Genomic DNA, 25,702 nt, shown 5'->3' on the forward strand with positions numbered 1-25,702 from the left:
TTAAGATGCTTCAAATATGTATGAAAAAGACCATTGAAGGTGCCAGTGAAGAGGTTGAACAAACAACCTTTAGTCTTGTAAAGAGGTAGAGGAAGGCCTCAAGAAAACACCCATAGAAGTTATTGAACAAAACCTTTTGGTGAACAATATATCCAAAAATTTGGTTGTTAATAGAACATAATAGCATCATGCAATCCATATAGCCAGCCCTGCCTAGAGAGACAAGACTTGTTGATTTTGAGAAGCTACATTGGTTAGCTTCTAAATATAACTAGACCTCCTAGATAAGAGAGAATGTTCAAAAATAGAGATACATGGACATATCATCAAATAAGAAACATCACTTAATAATAAATCATTTTTGAGGTTTTTGCAATATTTATTATATTTTGCACTATAGCCGATTTATTATATTTGTCAATAATATACCATTATATATCAATGATAAGCTCCTTATAATTTTTCAAAATTTTAATGATATATCCCTTGTATATCAATGTGAACAAGCCATACTCCCAAATTTTCAAAATTTTGATCCATATATCTGGGCACAAGATTTTTCTCAACCGGTGGGCCAATTTACATATCTTTTTTTAAGAGTAGAGATATAAGAAGGCATCATAGAGTATGAAAATGATTAAATAATAAATAATTTTTATTATTGCAATCAAATAGAAAATAACTTATGCTTTTTATAAAATCTTTACACAATAAATTAAATCACTTAATTATTAAGCTTTAAACAATAGGCTCTCATTCCATTTGAATTTCAAATTCATTACGATATTTATCCATATTTATTGTCAAGTCTATGACAGGAAGCTATGATTTTTATTGAAATTAAGTAATATTCAATAATTAAAGCACAAATTTATTATTTCAAATTCTATCCTTGTTGTTGTTCGCTGAACAGTGATGAGTTTCATTTCCTCGCACATTATGGTATCGTATATAGAGTATAATTCCACTTGTAAGTATTATATAAATAAGAAATTTTTCTTCAAATATTCTCTTCAGTTTCACACACAACACACGCACACATATATCTGCCTCTGTGTGTTTTCACACCATTATCTTCATAGCTTATATTACTAATCAAAAAGTGTCCAAATGTTTCTCCAGATGAAAATATTTTATAAATCTTAACCTTAAATTAATGTTATATAAGATTTTTATATACCTATATCATGTGAAGGTAACTTCTGGGCGCAGTGAGCCATGTATAGATGACAATAAGCAAATGCCACTGGATCTCCTAATCCTCTGGTCATCATCAAGAAGAAAACGCCAGCAAGGTAATATTGCCAGCTCCAAGTAACTACAGCACAATTCCAGGGAAACAAACATCATAAATCGCCATCAGGGAGATGTAACCTTGATGGTCTATAACATTCTAACAAAAAAAGGTTATCACATGAAAGAGTCTCTTGGAAAAAGCCTTAACACAATATTTATGGAGTACTAGCCAGAAAAAAGTTTGGATATTCTATTGAATTAGCACTACATAGAGGATTATGAAACAAATTGAGAGTTAATCATGAATACTATACAATACTATAAACATATGCCAATAAATAACATCGTCATGTCAGTGCCAGAAATCTTTACAACTTGCACCACGCACTTACTCGACATCCATTTCATTTCCTCGCACATTATGGTATCGTATATAGAGTATAATTCCACTTAAGTATTATCATCAATAAGAAATTTTTCTTCAAATATTCTCTTCAGTTTCACACACACAACACGCACACATATATCTGCCTCTGTGTGTTTTCACACCATTATCTTCATAGCTTATATTACTAATCAAAAAGTGTCCAAATGTTTCTCCAGATGAAAATATTTTATAAATCTTAACCTTAAATTAATGTTATAAGATAGTTATACCTATATCATGTGAAGGTAACTTCTGGGCGCAGTGAGCCATGTATAGATGACAATAAGCAAATGCCACTGGATCTCCTAATCCTCTGGTCATCATTACCAAGCGCTTCAGACTATCCAGAGGCTCGTCAAGAAGAAAACGCCAGCAAGGTAATATTGCCAGCTCCAAGTAACTACAGCACAATTCCAGGGAAACAAACATCATAAATCGCCATCAGGGAGATGTAACCTTGATGGTCTATAACAATTCTAACAAAAAAAGGTTATCACATGAAAGAGTCTCTTGGAAAAAGCCTTACACAATATTTATGGAGTACTAGCCAGAAAAAAGTTGGGATATTCTATTGAATTAGCACTACATAGAGGATTATGAAACAAATTGAGAGTTAATCATGAATAACTATACAATACTATAAACATATGCCAATAAATAACATCGTCATGTCAGTGCCAGAAATCTTTACAACTTGCACACGCACTTACTCGACATCCAGATTCCCGAAAAAATTATTCCACATACATTGAGCCTCCATGCTCCTAATTTATACTCCCTCTGGACTACAATATATGTATTGTTAATGTTAATTAATTTATGTTTATCAAAAATGTTGGTTAAGATCTTGATTTTCTAAAAATTTCTACATCTTTACAATCATGCCCTTGAAAGTAATAAATATAACATTTGGCTTATTCAAAAACACCTCATTAATTATTCAATAAAGTAAAGGTGTAATTGGAAAAGAATATAACACCTACCCAATGTCCTATGTTTTAGATAAAGCAAGTTTTAGACAATGACTTACATCATGGTCCAAAGGGAGTAATTCATAATTGACAGAACTATCTCCTTTGGATTATAATGTTCAGTCTCATAAGTGCAGCATAGGAGCATGGCCATTAATAAGACTACAGTGCATTTAGTTTAAGATCATGGAACTCTATATGTATATAGTTTTCCACAAAAGCAACAGTTTCTTAAATCTAAAATTAAGATTTGCAGCAGTGAAAGAGATTGTTATCTGAAATAGAGGTCAGAAAGTTTCAAACAGTGGAAAAAGTCACAGAACTAATTTTATTAGAAAAAGAGAGAGAATAGACTTAATACGTCATGAAGGATCAGGAATTTACATGCGTGGAAGAAGCTCTCGCACAGAACCAATTTTGCTAAACCAGTTATAGCAAGTTTCTCTAGCATCAGAGCAGATATCAACTGCTTTAAAGTTCTCTGGAAGAAATATAATGCAAACTCAGGACAAGATATTACAGTTAATTTGTGGCCTTTAATCAACACACAATCGGTCATGATCTTATAATTCATCAGGCCATGGAAAAATGACACGATTAATTAGAGATCTGAAAGAAATTCTCACTTCATTACATCACTGGAAATTATGTTCAATCGACAATCCTACTGGATGTGGCATTGTTATTTAAAAATGATGACAATCCATCAGTAAAACATTACAGCCATGAAACTTGTAACAACTAGCATGTGGAATAGAGCATCATTAGTTCACACCTAGATTTTTTAATTTATAGAAGTTTCAGGGCTTTTTTATCAAAATTAAACCACACAACAAACATGTTTCAATTTAGTTTAACCCGCTTCAGTTTGATCATATTTGACCTTTTTTTCTTTTTAAGTAATAATAATAATAACAACAACAACATATACTATAAAATATTTATAACATATAATAACCAACAAATATTTAGGGATAAAGCTTATTAGCAATATTTATAATGGCACTGTGGGCCCAATATTTAGCCCATATGATCTGAGTTTATCATTCTTTTTTGTATCCTGATTATTTTAGCGTTTTACTTGCTTTGACTATGCTGTATCGTTGCTTTTTTCTTTTTCCCTGACTTTTCAATTATCTTATATTAACACAGAATCCTATTTATCTTTGTATGCCATATTGAAATAATCAGAGAAGACTCCAGGAAATTCTCAAAAATTTTGACTGAACATAATAGTACGGTTCAGTTTTCCTTCTTCCTTCAAGGAAAAGGTTTTTAAGTAAAAAAGGATTTTAGGAAATGACACTACCACATTTTTCCTTCTAATAAATTTTTAAAAACTGTTAAGTGACTAAGGATACTATAAAAGCAAAATCTAAATTTTTGCTTAACAAATTGTTGCATCAATCTCCACTATCAGCTTGTTGTTTCATCTTACTTGTGCCACGGATAAATTTTCCTTCAAGGTTGCAACTCTCCGCCTATGTTTATAGCCGGTCTCAAGCCCGGGTAAAGGAGGAGGGTTGTGTTAGGCCATCAATAGCCAATGTAAAAATTTGTTGAATCTATCATGAACATGGACAATAGACGTTATAATGTTAATGCTAGGTCGTTGCCCGTAAGTAACGCGCTGCATGGCTCGAGTACAGTGATAAGTGAGTTAGAGCCGCTGCATCGGCGCCCGGATGTAGTGTTAAATGAGCAAGGGCTACCGCGTCATTCTGGACGCACGCGGCTAAAGAAGTTAGTCCATAAGAGCAAAATTAGATTTGGTACTTGAAATGTTGGGACATTAAATTGTAATCTGTAGAGGTTGTAGGGGTTATGATTCAAAGGAAATCAATATCCTTTGCTTGCAAGAAACAAAATGGCGGGAGAAGAAGCTAAGGATATTCAAGGTTTCAAACTTTGGTATACAGGAAAAGTAAGTGCACGCAATGGAGTAGGCATCATTATAGGTAAGGAGTGGAAGAAGAACGTTGTAGAAGTTAGCAGAATTGGAGACAGAATTATTTCTTTAAAAATGATAATTGGACGTGAGACTGTTAATATTGTTAGCGCTTATGCGCCGCAAGTCGGGACAAAAGCCAGTCTTAAGGAATTATTTTGGGAGGATCTGGAGGGGTTGATTCGACACATACCACAGAGTGAAAAGATTTTTATTGGAGGAGACTTTAATGGGCATGTCGGGAGGGAAGCTGGTCAGTATGCGAGGGTGCATGGTGGTTTTGGTTTTGGAGAGCTAAACAATGAAGGACAAACTCTTCTTGATTTCTCATTGGCGTATGATTTTAAGCTTGCCAACACTTATTTCAAGAAGAGAGATGAGCATCTCATCACTTACAAAAGTGGAGCCTCAAGGTCACAGATTGATTTTCTTTTGGTTAGGAACACAGATAGAAGACTTTGTAAAAATTGTAAGGTGATCCCCGGAGATGCTGTAACGACACAACATAGGGTCCTAGTCCTTGATGTGTGTATTATGAGTAAAATTCAAAAACGTCGACAAGTAGTAGCACCAAGGATTAGGTGGTGGCAATTAAAAGGTGAGAGGCAAGATATTTTCAAGCGAAATCTTTTGGATAAAGGAATTTGGGAATCTAAGGGAAGTGCTAACATCATATGGGAGGATATGGCGAAAAAGATACGGGAGGTTGCAAAAGTAGTTTTGGAAGAATCAAAAAGGTTCTGGTCCGAGAGATAAGGAGTCTTGGTGGTGGAATAATAGTGTACAGGACAAAATCAAGTATAAGAAGAACTGTTTTAAAGCCATACATTTGTGTAACAATGAGGAAAATTGGGAGAGGTACCGTATGGCTAAGAAGGAAACTAAGAGAGCTGTGGGTGAAGCTCGTTTTAAAGCTTTTGAAGAATTTTATAAGAGCCTGAGACGAAGGAAGAGAGCAAAATATTTATAAGATTGCCAAGAGTAGGGAAAGAAAATCAAGAGATCTAGAACAGGTAAGGTGTATTAAGGATGAAAGGGAAGAATTTTAGTTACAGATGATGAAATTAAAAATAGATGGGAGACTTACTTTTCTAAACTTTTTCAATGATGGAGAGGATTCATCTAGTAACTTGGAGGATTTTGTAACTGGTGAAGGAGAACAAAATTTATCATTCTATCGAATAATACGTGATAAGGAGGTAAAGGAAGCTCTTAAGAAAATGGCAAATGGTAGAGCCAACGGACCTGATTGTGTATCTATCGAAGCGTGGAAATGTTTAGGTGAAGAAGGGGTGAGATGGTTAACTAAGTTATTTAATGTGATTTTACGGTCCAAAAAAATGCCTGATGAGTGGAGGAGAAGCACATTAATTCCTATTTATAAAAATAAAGGAGATATTCAGAATTGTACTAACTATAGAGGGATTAAACTCATGAGCCACAGAATGAAATTGTGGGAGAAAGTAATTGAGCATAGGTTAAGATTGGAGACAAGTATTTCTGAGAATTAATTTGGTTTTTTATGCCAGGTAGATCTTACAGAGGCGATTTATCTACTAAGGGGATTAATGGAAAAGTATCGTTGTCAAGATAAAGATCTGCACATGGTTTTTATTGATTTGGAAAAAGCTTATGACCGTATACCAAGAGAAGTGCTTTGGAAAGCGTTGGAAAAAAAAGGAGTACGGATTGCTTATATTAAAGCCATACAAGATATGTATGAGGGGGTAAAAAACTAGTATAAGAATGCCTAGTGGTCAAACAAAGGATTTTTCTATAAAATTGGACTACATCAGGGATCATCTCTGAGTCCTTATTTGTTCAACTTGATCTTAAATGTTTTGACGGAACATATTCAAGAGGAAATTTCGAAATGTATGCTCTTCGCGGATGATATAGTTCTTATAGCAGAGACAAGAGAAGAGGTTAATTGCAAACTTGAGTTATGGAGGAGGACATTGGAGTCGAAAGATTTTCGTCTGAGTAAAAGTAAGATGGATAATTTATATTGTAAATTTGGTAAAGGACTATTCGACAATAATTTGGAAGTGAAATTGGGAAATCAAATTATACCTCAAGTGAAAAAGTTTAGATATTTGGGAGCCATTATTCAAAATGATGGCAAAATCAGTGGAGATATTTCACATAGAATTCAAGCTGGGTGGTTTAATTGGAGAAAAGCTAAAGGAGTTATCTGTGACCGTAAGGTGCCAATAAACTTAAAGGAAAGTTTTATCGCACTGCTATCAGACCGGCAATGTTATATAGTAGTGAATGCTGGGCTCTAACGGGACAGCAAGAGCATAAAGTTGGAGTAGCAGAGATGAGAATGTTACGATGGATGTGCGGACATACACGTAAAGATAAAATTCGAAATGAGCACATACGCGAAAAAGTGAGGGTGGCACCTATTGAGGAAAAAAATGGTAGAAAATCGGTTGAGATGGTTTGGGCATGTATAAAGAAGACCAAGGGAGGCACCAGTGAGAAGAGTGGAACATATAACTTTGAGTCCGATTAAAAGAGGTAGAGGAAGGCCTAAGAGAACACTCTTGGAAGTTGTTGAACGCGATCTCTTAATTAATAATATTCCTAAAAGCTTGATAAATGATAGAGCACAATGGCGTCTTGCAATTCATGTAGCCGACCTCACCTAGTGGGATAAAGGTTTTTGTGTTGTTGTTGTTGGTGTGGATGCTGTCCTAGGAGTTGAGTGGTTGAAATCACTAGGAGAAGTGAAGATGAATTGGAGTTGATTAACAATGAAGATTGGCAAGGGGAGAGACGAGGTTTGTTTATAGGGTGATCTTACCTTATCTAAGAATCAAACAACTTTCAAGTCTCTAATGCGATTAGGGAAGAAAAAGGGGAAGGGTACTTGATCAAGTATAATGGCTTAGTGAGTGAAGAAGGGAATGGGGAAACTCTTGGAGTTCAAGCACTACTGAAAAATTTTCCAGAAGTTTGGCGAGCCCTTGAAGGGTTACCTCCACCTTGACCTTAGGATCATGCAATTGAAATCAAGCTAGAGGAGTAGACATCGAACATTTGAACCCATCGGTACCCTCACTTGTAGAAAAATGAAATAGAAAATATAGTGAAAGAGATGCTAGATGCCCGAAGTATACAACCCAATAATGGCGCCTACTTAAGCCCTATCCTATCCTATTGGTTAAAAAGAAGGATGGGAGTTGGGCAATTTTGTGTCAATTACAGGTGTTGAACAAAATTACAGTTCTAGACAAATTTCCAATTCCTGCTATTGACGAATTGCTAGGTCAATTCAAAGGAGTGACCATTTACTTTCAAAACTGGACCTAAAATCTGGCTACCTCCAGATTCGGATTAAAGTGGGAGATGATCATAAGGCCACTTTCAAAATGCATGAGGGTCATTATGAATTCATGGTGATGCCATTTGGTTTGACCAACTCCCCCTCTACCTTCCAATTGTTGATGAATGAGGTGTTCAAGGAGTGTTTGTGTAAGTTCTGTATGAGTATTTTTTTGATGATATACTCATATACAACACTGATGTGTCTACACTTTGAAGCATTTAGAAGTTGTACTAATATTTCTTGAAGGAAAATCAGTTGGTGGTAAATTTAAAAAGGTATTGTTTTGCTCAACTGAAGATCGAGTATCTTGGTCTCTGAATTTCAAAGGAAGGAGTCCAAGCTGATCCTACAAAAGTTGAAAGCATGCTGAAATGGCCCAAGTCCAAGAATGTGAAGTCCTTGAGAGGATTCCTAAGGTTGTCCAGGTATTACTGATGATTTGTCAAGAATTATGGAAAAATAGCAAGCCCTGTCACTGATTTGCTCAAAAAAGATGCCTTCAAATGGACAACTGAAGCTGGTGATGCTTTTGAACGGCTCAAAACAGCGATGACTACACTTCTGGTGTTGGCAACGGATGCCATTTGAGCTGGAAACAGATGCCTCTGGGTCTGGTGTAGGGCTGGTGTTAATGCAAAAAGGGAAACCAGTGGCATATTTCAGTCAAAAACTCTCTCCAAGAGCCAAGCAACTTTCTGTGTATGAAAGGAGGTTGATGGCTATAGTCATGACAGTGAAGAAGTGGTGACATTATCTATGGGGACATAAATTTATTATTCAAACAGATTAGAAAGCCTTGAAATATTTGCTGGACCAAAGGATACTTGAAGAGAATCAGCAGAAATGGGTTTCAAAGTTAATGGGGTACAAGTTTGAAATCTCTTATAAGTTTGGCAAAGAGAATAGAGCAGCTGATGCTCTTTCTAGGCAAGAGGAACCCATGCAAATGATGGTCTTTTCTCTATGGCAGTACCATGACATTGAAGAATGGGAAAAGGAAGTTGAGCCAGACCTGAAATTAAGCCAAATAATGCAGCAGATGATTACAAAACCAGGTAGTGTCGAGGGCACAGCTTAAACAAAGGCCATTTGCATTATAAAGGACAGATGGGTCTGCCCGACACTCAGATTCCTTTTAACTTGAAGAGTATCATGACTCAGATTCCCATGGGAGGACATGTTGGCTGCCTCCAGTCTTACAAAAGATTGGGTAATGTCATATATTGGGAGGGAATGAAGAAAGACATGCAGTTGTACGTTGCTCAATGTGATGTCTGCTAAAAGAGCAAGTAACAAACATTATCTCCAGCTAGCCTTTTGCAACCCCTCCCTATTCGTCAAAATGTATGGGAGGATATTAGCATAGATTTCATCTCCGGGCTTCCTAAATCTTGGTATCACACCATTCTTGTTGTTGTTGATGACTCACCAAATATGCTCATTTGCTACTCTTTTCCTAGATTTACTGCTAAGGATATTGCTGAAACTTTTGTGAATGAGATTGTCAAGTTGCATGGTTTCCCAAAAAGATTTTCCAAAAAACAATTGTTTCAGATAGGGATAGGGTCTTTACAAGCCAATTCTAGATTGAATTATTTAAGTAGGATGGTACTCGCTTATGACTGAGCTCTGGTTGTTATCCTGGGTTTGATGGGCAAACTGACGTGCTTAATAGGGGATTGGAAATATATTTATGCTGTTTTACCAGTGAGAAGCCTAATCAATGAGCCAAATGATTTTCATGGGCAGAATATTGCTACAATACATCCCATCATAGTGCTGCAGGGAAGTCTCCATTAAAACTGTGTATGGTTGGGATCCTCCTACATTTCTTAAGCTGCAAGATGAACCTCCAGCAATAGAAGAGGTCAATGATAGATTCAGCTTTGCAGTCAGATAGTTGCAACAACAACAACAACAACAACAAGCCTTTATCCCACTAGGTGAGGTCGGCTACATGGATTGCAAGACGCCATTGTGCTCTATCATTTATCAAGCTTTTAGGAATATTATTAATTAAGAGATCGCGTTCAACAACTTCCAAGAGTGTTCTCTTAGGCCTTCCTCTACCTCTCTTAATCGGACTCAAAGTTATATGTTCCACTCTTCTCACTGGTGCCTCCCTTGGTCTTCTTTGCACATGCCCAAACCATCTCAACCAATTTTCTACCATTTTTTCCTCAATAGGTGCCACCCTCACTTTTTCGCGTATGTGCTCATTTCGAATTTTATCTTTACGTGTATGTCCGCACATCCATCGTAACATTCTCATCTCTGCTACTCCAACTTTATGCTCTTGCTGTCCCGTTAGAGCCCAGCATTCACACTATATAACATTGCCGGTCTGATAGCAGTGCGATAAAACTTTCCTTTAAGTTTATTAGGCACCTTACGGTCACAAATAACTCCTTTAGCTTTTCTCCAATTAAACCACCCAGCTTGAATTCTATGTGAAATATCTCCACTGATTTCGCCATCATTTTGAATAATGGCTCCCAAATATCTAAACTTTTCCACTTGAGGTATAATTTGATCTCCCAATTTCACTTCACTTCCAAATTATTTTTGAATAGTCCTTTACCAAATTTACAATATAAATATTCTGTCTTACTTCTACTCAGACGAAAACCTTTCGACTCCAATGTCCTCCTCCATAACTCAAGTTTGCAATTAACCTCTTCTCTTGTCTCTGCTATAAAAACTATATCATCCGCGAAGAGCATACATTTCGGGATTTCCTCTTGAATATGTTCCGTCAAAACATTTAAAATCAAGTTGAACAAATCAGGACTCAGAGATGATCCCTGATGTAGTCCAATTTTTATAGGAAAATCCTTTGTTTGACCACTAGGCGTTCTTATACTAGTTTTTACCCCCTCATACATATCTTGTATGGCTTTAATATAAGCAATCCGTACTCCCTTTTTTTCCAACGCTTTCCAAAGCACTTCTCTTGTGTATACGGTCATAAGCTTTTTCCAAATCAATAAAAACCATGTGTAGATCTTTATCTTTACAACGATACTTTTCCATTAATCCCCTTAGTAGATAAATCGCCTCTGTAGTTGATCTACCTGGCATAAAACCAAATTGATTCTCAGAAATACTTGTCTCCAATCTCAACCTGTGCTCAATTACTTTCTCCCACAATTTCATTGTATGGCTCATGAGTTTAATCCCTCTATAGTTAGTACAATTCTGAATATCTCCTTTATTTTTAAATAGGAATTAATGTACTTCTCCTCCACTCATCAGGCATTTTTTTGGACCGTAAAAATCACATTAAATAACTTAGTTAACCATCTCACCCCCCTTTTCACCTAAACATTTCTATGATTTAGCACTTCCCTTAGATTCCCAAATTCCTTTATCCAAAAGATTTCGCTTGAAAATATCTTGCCTCTCACCTTTTAATTGCCACCACCTAATCCTTGGTGCTACTACTTGTCGACGTTTTGAATTTTACTCATAATACACACATCAAGGACTAGGACCCTATGTTGTGTCGTTACAGCATCTCCGGGGATCACCTTACAATTTTTACAAAGTCTTCTATATCTGTGTTCCCAACAAAAGAAAATCAATCTGTGACCTTGAGGCTCCACTTTTGTAAGTGATGAGATGCTCATCTCTCTTCTTGAAATAAGTGTTGGCAAGCTTAAATCATACGCCAATGAGAAATCAAGAAGAGTTGTCCTTCATTGTTTAGCTCTCCAAAACCAACCCACCATGCACCCTCGCATACTGACCAGCTTCCTCCCGACATGCCCATTAAAGTCTCCTCCAATAAAAATCTTTTCACTCTGTGGTATGTGTCGAATCAACCCCTCCAGATCCTCCCAAAATAATTCCTTAAGACTTGCTTGTGTCCCGACTTGCGGCGCATAAGCGCTAACAATATTAACAGTCTCACGTCCAATTATCATTTTTAAAGAAATAATTCTGTCTCCAATTCTGCTAACTTCTACAACGTTCTTCTTCCACTCTTTACCTATAATGATGCCTACTCCATTGCGTGCACTTACTTTTCCTATATACCAAAGTTTGAAACCTTGAATATCCTTAGCTTCTTCTCCACGCCATTTTGTTTCTTGCAAGCAAAGGATATTGATTTTCCTTTGAATCATAACCCCTACAACCTCTACAGATTTACAATTTAATGTCCCAACATTCCAAGTACCAAATCTAATTTTGCTCTTATGGACTAACTTCTTTAGCCGCGTGCGTCCAGAATGACGCGGTAGCCCTTGCTCATTTAACACTACATCCGGGCGCCGATGCAGCGGCTCTAACTCACTTATCACTGTACTCGAGCCATGCAGCGCGTTACTTACGGGCAACGACCTAGTATTAACATTATAACGTCTATTGTCCATGTTCATGACAGCATCCACACCACTAAAAGGAAATGTTTAGAAGGTTTAGTTCACTTCAAGCCCTTACATTTCAGCCTCAAACCCTTGTGACGATGCTTTTGTTTGAGTGTGTATCCATCTGCAACCGTGATGGTATACTTAGCGACCTCATCCACCACAATATTCACTTCGCTTACTAAATCTTCCAATATGAAATTGTGAGAGGCTCCACTATCAATTAGAATTACAATAGCTTCATCCATAAGTTGGCCCCTTACCTTCAACGTGTGATTACTTCCAAACCCAGCAACAAAGTTCAATAATGACTCCATTTTTGTTGCCTTCCCTTTTGTATCGAAAACCTCTTCACCATCTCCCTAAACAAGTATCCCTCCTTCCTCCTCCTCTAAATCCAACTCTACAAACATCATTTATAAATTTTTATTTTTACAAACATGGTTAGGGCCAAATTTTTCTACATACTTGAAGCAAACACCCAATTCCCTCCAGCGAGCTATCTTGACATCTAAGAGTCTTCATGCTCCTCCTCCCTTTTCACCGATGCTGTTCCCGTGGGGTTGCTCGCAGATTTTGAGTCTCTTTCCTTTGCTTCAGGCTTGCATGTTGTGTCTGTGCAAGTAGATGAAAATGCTTTTTTGCCTTTCAAGCACCTAGGCCACCCTAGTAAACTAGGTTTGGGCCAGATATGGTTTGGGTCCATTAGGGTATCAGTGAATCTTGTTTACCAATGTTCTATAACCTAATCCGCCACCAAGTTCCTTTCTTCAAATCGCAAAGCCATCTCCATGATTTCACATAGTGAGTGAGCACTAGTGAGCCTCAACTCAACTTGGATCTTCAGCTTCAAGGTGATTCTAAAGGCACCTATCAAACTCTCTTCAGATGAATCTATTAAAGGTTGAGAGGCATTCAAATTGTTCCACAAATTGAAGTACAAAACGTTCTTGTTTTGCTGCATACAGCATCTTGTATTCATCCCCCAACTGTGAGGGGTGAAATCTCAATAATTTGTGTTTAAACTCCAGCCATCCCCATATGGTGGTTCAAGATTCAACCCACTAGTACCAATTCAAGGCCTTACCTTCTAAGCATACTTCTGCAGCCTCCAACTTCTTGGCTTCAGTAATGGAGTTGACACGAAAGTATCTTTCCACTCTAAAAAGCCATCCAAGGGGTCTTCACCAAAAAACATAGGTAGCTCTAATTTCTATACTTGCTCATCTCTTTCTCATGATCTCCACTACTCCCTGATGTCTCTTTGTTATTGGGAATCCCTAGCTCTTTAACATGGGACTCTTAAACATTCCTCTGCTTTACTCGTTGCACCAGAGTCTCTTGCACTTTTTCAACTACCCCTCTCAAGGAATTTACATGTTTAGTTAATACCCCAACTATCTCTCTCAACTCTTGCACATTTGGATCAGCATAATGCACTTCCTTTGTCATTACTCCTTTCCACAAATACCTTTAGGGTTCATACCACTCCAATACCAAATGATAGAGCTTGGTTCTATTGATCAAGTTCACAACAATAAATTAACACTAAACAAGAGAATTGAAGGGAAATACTTAGGTTTTGGTAAAAACAATGAATTACCGAATCAGTGTTACAAATGGGAAGTCACTAATTCTAGCCAAAACCCTATTCCCCATTACAACAAGATACAAAGAAAGAAACAACAACACAAAAAAGGGTCTCCCACTAGTGTTTGAGAGACCCACACTCTCCTCTTCAATCTGAGTCATAACATAGTCTAATTGCCAAAACAAACAATAACAAAATATTAAGCAAGCAGAAAGGTGACTCTACAATCCAGCTGAACCTACAGCCACCCTACACACATAATGATCTATTCAATAAAATCAATACCCTCAGGATAAGAGTCTTGACCCACTGGATTTTTCATTTTTGCCCCTTGTTTTCCTCTTATAGGTCTACACAACTCCCAAAGTCACATCACCAGGAAAAAAAAAAAACATACTTGGTTCCTCTAAGCTTTCCTATGCTTGTACATCTCCTCCATCATGGCATCATAAATAGTCCAAAACTGAAAACAAACTGCCCTGCTCGAACAAGCAACAAAGTGTTTACTAATCATTATTTCTTTGTAGAAATCCCTAAACTTTCAATATCACAAATTGATGGGTGCTAGGCTGTTTTCTTGTTACAATATCTGTTTTTACTGGAAAGGAAATCCGATGATTACTATGAAGAGATTTCTGGGATTGTTCATAGTAATTTTATCATTCTTTTGCTGTACATTGGAGAGGTTGATTCAGCATTGTATATTAGAATTTAGAAATCCATATAATAATCCCTTGTTCACACAACATCAAAGCTGGTTCGACCCTGAATCTGATTCTTGCCAAGCCAAGATGGGCAATTCATCCAGCATCAACTTGTCAACATTAGAGGTCACAGAAAACCAAAGCCCAATCCATGGCTGGTGATGCCACTGACAACTCTTCCTTCTTCAATGTAGAGAAACTCTCTAGGAAGAACTATCATGTGCAGGTTAGATCTATGAAACTTGCCATCAAGGGCCATGGGAAAACTCGATATCTAAACCTCTTTTCAACAATGACACAGGTCTCCAATAGTGGCAAGCAAAGAACTTGATGGCAATGTCCTAGCTCACTGGATGATGGCTCCCTCAAAGCTTCCTCTATCTGAGCACTACAAAGAAGGTACAGGAAGCAAGGATGTGGGGAAATAAATGAATACTACATTGAAATGCTTTGGTGAGAGTTAGATGCTTATAGTGAGTAGGAATGGAATATTATGATGATTGTGTATTATTTAAAAAAAGATATAAAAGAGAGCATTTGAATTTCTTGCATGGACTTGATAAAAATGTAAGTGATGTCTAAAGCAAGATACTTGCTCAAATTCCTTTTCCATGCTCTCAAGAAGCATTTGCTAAAGTAAGACATCAAGAGGCTAGCAAGAAAGTTATGATGAAAGAAGAAATGTATTCTATAGCCAAGGCTTCAGCCACGTTTACAAAGCCTCAACCACTAAGTCTCATGGAAAGCAGCTAAAAAAAAAAAAGGGAACCTTTTTGTAACCATTGCAAGGATACAAGGCACACTAAAGATACTTGATGGGATCTACATGAAAAACCTGCTATTTGGAAACCCTGAAAATATTCCAAAGGTCAAAGTTATCATGCCACTAATAAGCAAAATACAAAGGGAAAAAAAGGGAGGATAGCAAAACCCATTAGAAACCAGCCATGATCATTTGAGCAAAATTTTAGAAAGGCTATCAAATGTGCAATCCTTTGGCCAATTGCAAAAGCATACTCCCACTGCCTCATTGGCTCATGAAGGTAATTTTCTTCATGCTCTAAAAACTTCAGAAACTTGTATACCATAGATAGTTGATTTTGGGGCCTATGATCGCATGACTAACTCTCATGATCTATTTATTTTATATTCTCATTGTGCTAGTAACATGAAAATTAAATTGAATATGGAACCTTGGCCCCTATTGTTGGTAAAGAAAATATTAGAAGTCTTGATTCTATAATTTTAAAATATGCCCTTGATGTTCCAAAACATGCTAGTAATCTTTTTTGTCAATCAATTCACTAAAGATGGTGATTGGCAATGCTATGTAATATGATTGGATCTATCATATGGAAAACATCAGAGTGGGTAGTTCAAGCTATAGTATCACTAGTAATTTTTTTTCTCTTCCAACAAATAATGAAGCACGTGAGGATGGGTCATCCAAATTTCAAACATTTGTGTTGTTTGTTTCCAAATTTATGCTTGAACAAAAGTTCTGTTGATCATCACTATGAAAGCTACGAATTACCAAGTACCATCAAAATGCTTGACCTAAATTTGAGTACAAACTAACCAGACCATCCACTTTCACGCATAGTGACATGCAAGGATCATCATGTACTCCAAATAGAACCTCCAAAAAATGGTTTATCTCTTTCATTAATGACCCCACTTGCTTATGTTGAGTGTATCCACTGACAAACACATCTAAGGTTCTGTAGGTGTTCTCATTGTTCCATGCCATGATTAAAACTCAATTCAATGCCAACATTGAAATATTACGTATTGATAATGGCAAAAAAAAAATTGTGAAAATGGCATGAGGTACTTTAATCACACCTTGAATTCCTTTCTGACTAAACAAGAAATTATACAACAAAGCACTTGTAGCAATACACCCAAATAAAAGAAGTTGCTAAGTGAAGAAATATGCGTACTCATCTAATATACCACACTATTATTGGGGTGATGCCATTCTATCTGCCACTTATCTCATATATATGATGCCTATTTGCCATGCTCGTCAAGAAACTTCAAGAAACTTACACAACCATCTGAATATATAGTGACATTCCCCTCAAAATATTCAGATGTACTGCCTTTGTTCAAGTTACCATGAAGGGAAATTTGAGCCTTGTGCTACTAAATATATTTTTGTAGGATATTCCCCCTGTTTGAAGGAATACAACTGTTATAATTCCAATTCCTCACACTCTTTTGTAAGAATAGATATCACTTTCCTAGAAAACACACCAAGTTATCCCAAGCCTTCCATCATTATATGGTCTCAAGCAACCCCTAAGGACTTGGTTTGAAAGATTCACATAATTCTTAAAATCCCAAAGGACTTGGTTTGAAAGATTCGCATAATTCTTAAAACAATGAGGTTACAAACAAAGTCACTCATATCACAATGTTTCTGTTGTGTATTTGTAATTTTGAAACAAACTAGCCATTAGAGTTGGTTAGGTAGTTGTGGGTTGATTAGCCATTAGTTAGTTGTGATACTATGGGTGTTAGAGGTCTATATAAGAGGCTAGTTATCTATGTAAACATCACGGAATAGCAAAAAAGGAAATATTGTGCATTCTCAAAATCTCTCTCTAGCTTCTGTTCTTCTCTTCTCTCTCTATCTTTCTTCTCTCCTCTATTTCTCTCTCTTCTTTCCCTCTATCTCTCTTCTTTCCAAATTATAATCTTCCACTAGTTTCCCAACCACAGAGGAGAGAAGAAAACTATTCTCACAGCAAACATTGATGACATTATAGTAACAAGTGATGATATTGCAATAATGGGAAGATTAAAAACTGCCCTTGCCACTAGATTAGAAGTCAAAGATTTGGGACACATGCTATTTTTGGGATGGAAGTTGCCAAATCAAAGAAAAGGATTAGTGTATCTCAGAGGAGATATACTCTGGACATCCTAACTAATATTAGAATGTTAAGTTGCAAACCTTGTGATACTTCTATAAAGACTAGAGGTAAATTTTCAAATGCAAGGAAACCGATTGATGGAGAAAGCTACCTATAATTAGGGGGAAAGCTTATTTATCTCACGAGACAAGACATAAGCTTTGCAATAAATGTTGCCAGTCAACGTATGCATTCATTAAAGGAGGCACATCTAGAAACTGCATAACCTTAGGTACTTAAAAGGATCACCACAAAAGGGTGCTTAAAAGGGACATCAAACTCAAGAAGAGGTATTTGCATATGCCAATTGGGCTGATTTACATATGGTAGAAGATGAACTTGTGGATATTGTACTTTTGTATAGGGAAACCTAGGTACATTGATAAGTAAGAAACAAAATGTGGTGGCAAAGTTAGAGTGTTGGCTACAGAAATATATTAAGGGTTATGGCTTCAAAAACTGTTGGAGGAATTACATGTCAATGCAAAACTTCCTAGTAAGATATATGTGACAACAAAACAGCTATTAATATATCTCTCAAGCCAAAGCAACATGATAGAACTAAACTTGCAGAGATTGATAAACACTTTATCAAGGAATAACTGGAAAAAGGAATTGTGTGCATGACAATATCCCCACAAGAGAACAAATGGCTAATCTCCTCATAAAGGGCTTATTGATTCATACATTCAAAGGACTAATTGGCAAGTTGGTCAAGGTTGATATCTATAATACAACTTGAGAGGATTGTAGAAATCCTTAACATTGTAGGATTACAAAATTGATAGGTGCTGAACTGTTTTAAGGTTACAACATTTGATTTTGTAAAAGGTAATCTGATTATTTATAGGGAGAGATTTTTAGGACTGCCTGTAGCAATTTTTTATTCTTCTGTTGTATATATTCAAGACATTGATTCAGTCATGTATGTCAGAACAAATCTTACTCGCTTATTCACAGTCTTCAATGGAACTCTTTTTCTGGTCTTACATAGAGACCAAAGGCCCTCGTAAGTTGAATTCAAACACAATCTTAGAAATATTAGCTTCATATGAAGCTAAACAAAAACGAAAAGGAAAAAAAAAAATCCAAATTGCCACACTTCTGTCAGATGCAAGAGCAGTATAAAATAAACAACAATTTGCAAAACAATTAAATATAAATTGATGAAATACCTGGTAAGTTACCAAGTAAGGTTCCATCTGCGGAAAACTCAGCCTTCTGTTTCATCCTTTGCCATACCAGATCTCCAAGCATGTCCATGATATCTGTGACAAGGACAAAGAGTGTAGGATAAAACTGCAAAATTGATGTATCCATCAGAAGTTTAGCCACCTGCAGAAAACAGAATAGATCTCAGACAAATAAGTGATTTGACATTAACACATTATTTCCTAATTATGGTCAGATTTAATATGTTAATTTCCCTCATGCATCAACCTATACTGTTACTTGGCATTAGTGTTTACCAAGGAATAAATGAAAACAAACTAGTGCTTAGATTCTTGGGAACTCATTAATGGCAAAGAGGAAGATGGCACTGACCAGACGATAAAGAATTGGACAGGATAAGGGAAGACAAAGAACTGCTGTGCAGAATGGTCTGTGGAGACTTGTGTGATGTGATGGGCAAATTTGGAATATTGTTTCTCTCCAAAATCTCTCCATTTTAGGAGAGAAAATCACCGGCTTCCATGTGTGTTTTTCTACCCCATTTTTTCTCTCATATTTTTTCTCCCTATCCAAACAAGGGAAAAATTACTTTCATGATTTCTTTCTCGGTTGTCTCTCCCGTCAACTTATCTTCCAATCCAAAGAGAGGGTCAGTATACAAATATATGGATTGTAGACTCTAATACTACAAAACTGACCACATGGTTGGTGATGCCACACTCTTGGATGAGTTTATGCCTCAAATAAAGAAAATGGTTAAGAATCACTTATGGGTCCTTATCTGAAGTCAATACTCACTGGGACTGGCTTAATGAGATTGTAATGTGTTTAGCAAGCTTGCAAGAAAGGTGACAAGTATTGGTCTTCCCTACCGATACACCCATGTATCTTATTAACATGGAAGGCTCAAAGGGAGACAAGAAGCATTTTATATAGCAGAGCATGACTAGAAATCAGCTTTGCAACAACTATGGTCGATCAATTCATAAATAACATACTTAGAGTACCTTGAAGTAATAACTCAAAGTGTTAAGGTGTTCAAAAATGACTTTATGAAAAGGGGCACTCTTCAACAAGGTAACAAAGACCAAGAAGTATACTCCTATGCGAAGGGTTAAGTTTCTCATAGGAGGTTTGCATCAAGGTATTGATCCAACGTTTGGGTTAACTTGAAAACATAAAGAAGCAAGAAATAATCTGTTGTAGCCTAAAATAGTGCTCAAGTAAGCCATGACAACTACAGTTTGTGTAGGAATCTTGCTCAAAAGATTGCTTGAAGAGTTACAACTTCCTTTCCTAACATGCATAACAATATTCCATGACAACCAAACAATAATAAGTATCACCAACGAACCAATACACCATAATAGAATCCCCCCCCCCAAAAAAAAAAAAGTGATTGAAATGTCACTTTACAAAGGGAAAAATAGATCGAGGGAGTTGACTTACATGTCTACTCATAAATTAGACATCATCTGTTTTGGCTAAGGCAGCCCAAGAACTCAGTTCACTATTGATCTACCCAAGCTGGGTATGGGTTGGCATTTACTCCATAAATTAAGGAGTGTTAAGTCTAGAGTTACTTTAAACTTTTTACATTAATTCCTATTGAATTTCAAATTCACTAGGATATTTATCCATCTCTATCATCTAGGATTTCACATCTCTCTCTCTCTCTCTATGCGTGCATCATTCTCTTCGAAGCACATTTCAGTTAAAAGAAGAAGAAGAAGAAGTATTAATAAACAACCGCCTCTTCAACACAATGAAGGTAGATATAACAGACATAAAGTACAATGTGGCAAGAAAAAATAAGAAAAATGAATTCAAAACTAACTTTTACAGATAACTTTAAGGATGTTATACGATCATCAACCACCCAAGAACGAGCAATTTCATCTTTGAGCTCATGTAGTCGTGAAACATATTCTTGCCAAGCAATCACTTTGACCTCATCATCTGAAAATTTTTTTGGATCATATAGTTCCTCCATATGCATATTTGTTGAGGATTTCTCAAGAGCTGAAAAATTAACGGATTGCAAACGAACATTATCAGCTGTCCTATCAAACACTTAAGCAATGCAGCAGGAGATGAAGGAATGAAAAGGTCAGTCATATCATTAGAATTTTGGGAGAAAGAAAGAACAACAACAACAACAACAAAAAAAGGAAAATCAATGGAAAAGATATCTGCATACATTTTCCACTCCTCATCAAAACCTCAGGAACCTGAAATTATTGGGAAAAAATTAATTAAAAAATTATAACCAACAAAAGAACTAAACGATTCAGGGTAAATGGTAGAAACAGTAACATGGAATATATAAAAGGTTCCTCATGGCTTCTTTGAAAGCTACTCCCTCCAGCCCAAACTATAAGCAGCTTTTAACAATAATCCGCATACCAATAAAATCCTTATTCTCATGAAAATATATATTTCTTTCCCTTTTTACCCTTAGTTCCAATTTATGATGAGTGAGAAAAAGGTCATAAATTTACATACACAAGACTATAGGTTAACCAATACAAAGGGTAAAATGAGGGGAAAAAAATCTTTACAAATACTATGTTGCTTATTGGACCAAGGTTAGCATGGGAGAAAATACTTATATTTTGAACTGGGGGGAGTATAAATTATGAAAGTTAGAGGTAATATTTCCCTCTACATGCATAATACAAGTCAAAGTCACAGATGCGCACACTTAGGATGAGAGATTAAAAGTGGAATGCACAATAACACCCATGCCATGACAACTGGAAAAATAAATAAATAAATAAGTAAATGACAGCAAAAATAACAACCACCACCACCACACTGAAGCTCAACTCTTTGATACAGGACACAAGGGATTAAAGTTTGGCTTTTATTACTTATTTTACATTTGAGTAAAATTGGAGTATAACTCAAATTTGTTGCTCCGGGATGTGTGATAGAGGTCAACAGAGTTGATAGCAACAACCAACAGGTTTGCCAGTCAAAACTCAACTGATGAATCTAGGAAAGAATCTGAAGACTTTGGAAGCAGAATAGCTTAGTTTTGTTCGATTATGACTAGGGTAAGTGTAGGTAGAAACTAAGTTTAACCACAAGTCAGCTACTTCCTATAATCTTCTTGAAATCATGGAGATAAATGAAAAGATAATAATAACAGAATTATTCTGATGAAGGCTGAAATACTCGGCCGATTCAAAAACAAAAGGAATTAAATAATAAAACCCTAATCTATCTATTCTAAGGGGGAAACAGCGCACTCCAACACTCCACCTCAAGCGAGTGAATAGATGTTGATCATTCCATCTTGGAACTCAGGTGCAGAGGTCAACACTTTATTTACAGTTGAGAGGCAAGAAATCAAAATACAACCAATGTCTAATACCCTAAAATCAGCTTAATCCCTTAGCAATATCCAAAGTGTTGACTATTTATCTTAATTACACAATAATCTACAATAAATATGATTTCTACAAAAAGAGAGTGTAAAACGTCAAAATGGAAAGTTTTGTGTCGTCACAAAGCATGCTTCCTTCGCATCACAAATACTCCATTTGCCCTTAGCCATTGGACATTACAGCATCATGTTTGGACTTAACACAGAATTAAGGCCATAAAACTTACAGAAGAAAGAGAGATCACTTTGGAAACTGGGAATCTTTTCTGTAGTAATCTCCTAAAAGAGGTCCATTCCTTTGTTGGTGGATGACTAGCAGCTTCACTAGGAATTTCATGATCAAATGGAATCGCCTTTGCATCTCCATCCAATCCTCCCAGTGGATCAAGAAATTCATGATTCCCAAGATCAATTGTATCAACCTAATATAAGAAAATTACCACAAGTGTATGATACAAAATATTTAAAAATTTAAAGCAGCTTATGGGGTGTTGAGGTATCTAAAAATCCTTGTCCAACATGATAAAACCAAGCATATAGAGATTAATCGCCACTTTTTCAAAGAGAACATTGCAGCCACTACTATAGAACTCATGCACACCTACTTAATTATCGTCGTCATCGTCAACCGATTTAACAAGTCTCCATAATGAAGTCTATAAGGAAGAAAGAAAATTAACGTACAGCTAACACTAAAATCTCTTCCTCACCTCATCTCCTTGTCCAAGCTTTCAGAGCCCATTATCAAGTCTCCATATGCTATCAAAGCATGACTTTGATTTTTGAACCTCAAAGACATACAATATAGGTCTGGACTTCTATAATTAGTCATATTGGTTTATAAAGTTTTAATCTCTTTTGTTTATTATATTGCTTCATCTGATAAATAACATAACTGCTAGCATATCCTAAGACAGAACAAACAGATTTTTTAAATCCTAAATATAACGCCCTTGACCTTACATATTGACTACAAGTATAGACAGAGCCATATCTGTGTCTGGAACATGTTGAATACTCATTAGACATAATAGAAAATAAAGTAACTCTTCAAATTACGTATGTCATGATAGTCAGTCCATCTTAATATGTTAAAAAACAGGACTAAATGGAGATGAATAAGGGTTTTCTTAAATTAAAATTCACATTCCAAATTTCCAAGCTAATAGATGATAATTCTTCTCTTTCATATTTTCTCTACTAAGCTGATGAATGAAATTGTCTAATGTACAATATCTGGCTTGTATTAATTCAAGTTCATACAAGTGAGAACCTAACGAAACAGGCAAGTAATCAAATTTAATAGGTAGTGTGAGTCCGAAGGGCTTAATTGAATACCAATCTAATATAAAATCACATAAAATTTTAAGCAACAAATCTAAGGCTATTGTTAATCAAATCAAGAAAAAGGGGGGAAATAGTGGGGTAAAAGTACCTGGACGTCAGAAAATGATGGAGCTGCTAAAGGATGGCTATCAGCAGGAACACGCGGAAGCACATGAGACTCGTGATCGGCATCGTAAGTGCGGGGTCTGAACTCCATGTAAACCAAATGAAGTGGAGATCTCAGGTTTTCGCCCGTTATCGATCAACAAACTAGTTACGAGTCGAGAAGCATGAAACATTTGTGAACAGTATTTCGATCGTTGTGGAAGAAGGAAGTAGAAGTTCAGGACGACGGTTCTTTTCACGGGTATTACCACAATACCACCTTGGGTAACACTAATTCCAGCCTGCAGCGTGAACCGCTGTTATCAACCGAACCCCGTCATGCATTTGATATTAAGGGAAAGTGACAATAAAAACCGTCAATTTATATAGATAATAATTCAGTATTATAATTTCAATTAAGTCTTAAGAAATCTTGTATTAATAAATTTTAAATTAAAAAAATCATTTCATTTTTATTAATAAATTATAATTTTTTATTTAATTCTTATGATTTTTTAAATAAAAATTATAATTGTTTAAATAAAAATTGTGAATGTGGTTAATTATTTTAAAAACTTCTTTTTCAATAATTGAAATTACACTTGATAAGTTAAAGTTTTTTATTTAACTCTTATAATTTATAGAATAAAAGTTGTTATTCCTTAAATAAAAGTTGTAACTGAGACTTATTTTTCAATAACAAAAATTATATTTGATAGGTTGTATATATTATTCAACTCTCATCATTCATAGAATAAAATTTATAATTCTTTAAATAAAAATTGTGATTGAAACTTATTATTTTCAATAAGAATAAAATAATAATTTTAATTTAAAATTTATTGACACAAAAGTCTTTAAAGACTACAATGAAATTATAATTTTAAAAAATTAAATTGTCATTTATATAATAAAATTTTACTGCCATTTTTTGTTAATTATATGAATAACTTAGTCCAAATTTTTAAATTTCAAACATAATAATTATATTTAACTAATTTTTTGAATCGTGTAAATTAATTATTTTCTTCTCTGTTTAAAACCGGAAGTATATATATGTTCTTGCAGTGAAGGGCAATCGCATCACTGTTACTCCTCCATAATGATTGATCTCATTATGCAATGAATGGCCTCCCCTCCTCCCGCACGTTAACACATCTCCCCTTTTCCCTCAGGTGGCCGGGTGGGGATCATTGTGACTAACCGCAATCTGTACCTTAGCGTGTCTTTTTTTCCGGCTAGCATCTTAGCGTGTCTTTAACATATGTATCTGAAGTGATTACCAGACAACATCTCTCTTTATAATTTCTTGAGTTTTGAAATCTTATCTTAATCCTTTGTAATTACCATCAAAAATCTACTTTTGATAAACGATGGATTATTCTTTTAAGGATTAAAATGCAAAAATGTCTTATACTTTTTTTTTTGCAAAAATGCATGGCATTCTAAACTTTTTTTAAAGCAATATCACTTTTGAAACTTTTAAAAAAAGTGCAACTTTACCCCACTGATAACCCATATCTATAATGCCCTCATGACATTACGGTTCAATACGCAATGTTAACACACTTAGATTTAAAATTGAAAACCATAACAAATTGGATCCTACATAAAATCTTTGGTAAAATCATTTTACATTGTTTAAAATTTTCATTATGCCCTATGGAAGCATAAAGTTGCATACACAAAGCACACAAAGAAAACGAAAAGGAAACAACAATTTTAGGCTAAACTAGGCCATATTCACGACATGTGGTACAAAGCCACCACTTCTCATTTGTGACGTGTTGTGGCATGTGCACCATGCACCGCGGCGCCCGTATCAGTTTTTGTTATCAAACAGCACATCTGACACCAACTTTCAATGTGCATTGTTTTCATATATGATGTCCAATTGGGGTAATTCAAATGTTCACACAAAACTTATTTCAAAATCTAGCTAATATCATTATTTTTGTCTTAATTTGATATTTCATCTGAAAATTGAATACCTAAATGCAAAATGACCATTAAATCATTTTCTTATTCACTCACTTGAGCGTCCCAATTCTAAACCACATGCTATTAGACACTTTTAAGACCTTGACTATATCTAATATAACACTTGTCACTTGATTCGTGTATATCAACAATATCACACATACACACAAGTTTAGCTGCTAAACTATCCTTGTCACACATTTGGGCAAAATTATACATTCA

The 25,702-nt window shown here is 35.7% G+C and overlaps 1 protein-coding gene across 1 annotated transcript in view; it reads right to left on the reverse strand.

Annotated features, from left to right (window-relative positions):
* The window catches only part of LOC129320065 (uncharacterized), a 58,360-nt gene extending 34,529 nt beyond the window's left edge, over positions 1-23,831 (reverse strand). The window contains exons 1-7 of the mRNA XM_054965214.1: positions 23,505-23,831; positions 22,297-22,491; positions 20,879-20,909; positions 20,516-20,700; positions 18,681-18,840; positions 3,019-3,115; positions 1,894-2,063 (exon numbers count right to left, since the gene is read on the reverse strand). Coding sequence (XP_054821189.1) covers positions 1,894-2,063; positions 3,019-3,115; positions 18,681-18,840; positions 20,516-20,700; positions 20,879-20,909; positions 22,297-22,491; positions 23,505-23,612 — 946 coding nt within the window. The 5' untranslated portion in view covers positions 23,613-23,831. The remainder of the gene's footprint in view (positions 1-1,893; positions 2,064-3,018; positions 3,116-18,680; positions 18,841-20,515; positions 20,701-20,878; positions 20,910-22,296; positions 22,492-23,504) is intronic.
* Positions 23,832-25,702: the final 1,871 nt, after the last annotated feature.

The sequence above is a fragment of the Prosopis cineraria genome, unplaced genomic scaffold, assembly GCF_029017545.1.
Source record: "Prosopis cineraria cultivar Desert tree isolate PC_DT_omini unplaced genomic scaffold, ASM2901754v1 PC9, whole genome shotgun sequence".
In the NCBI taxonomy this organism is placed as follows: domain Eukaryota; kingdom Viridiplantae; phylum Streptophyta; class Magnoliopsida; order Fabales; family Fabaceae; genus Prosopis; species Prosopis cineraria.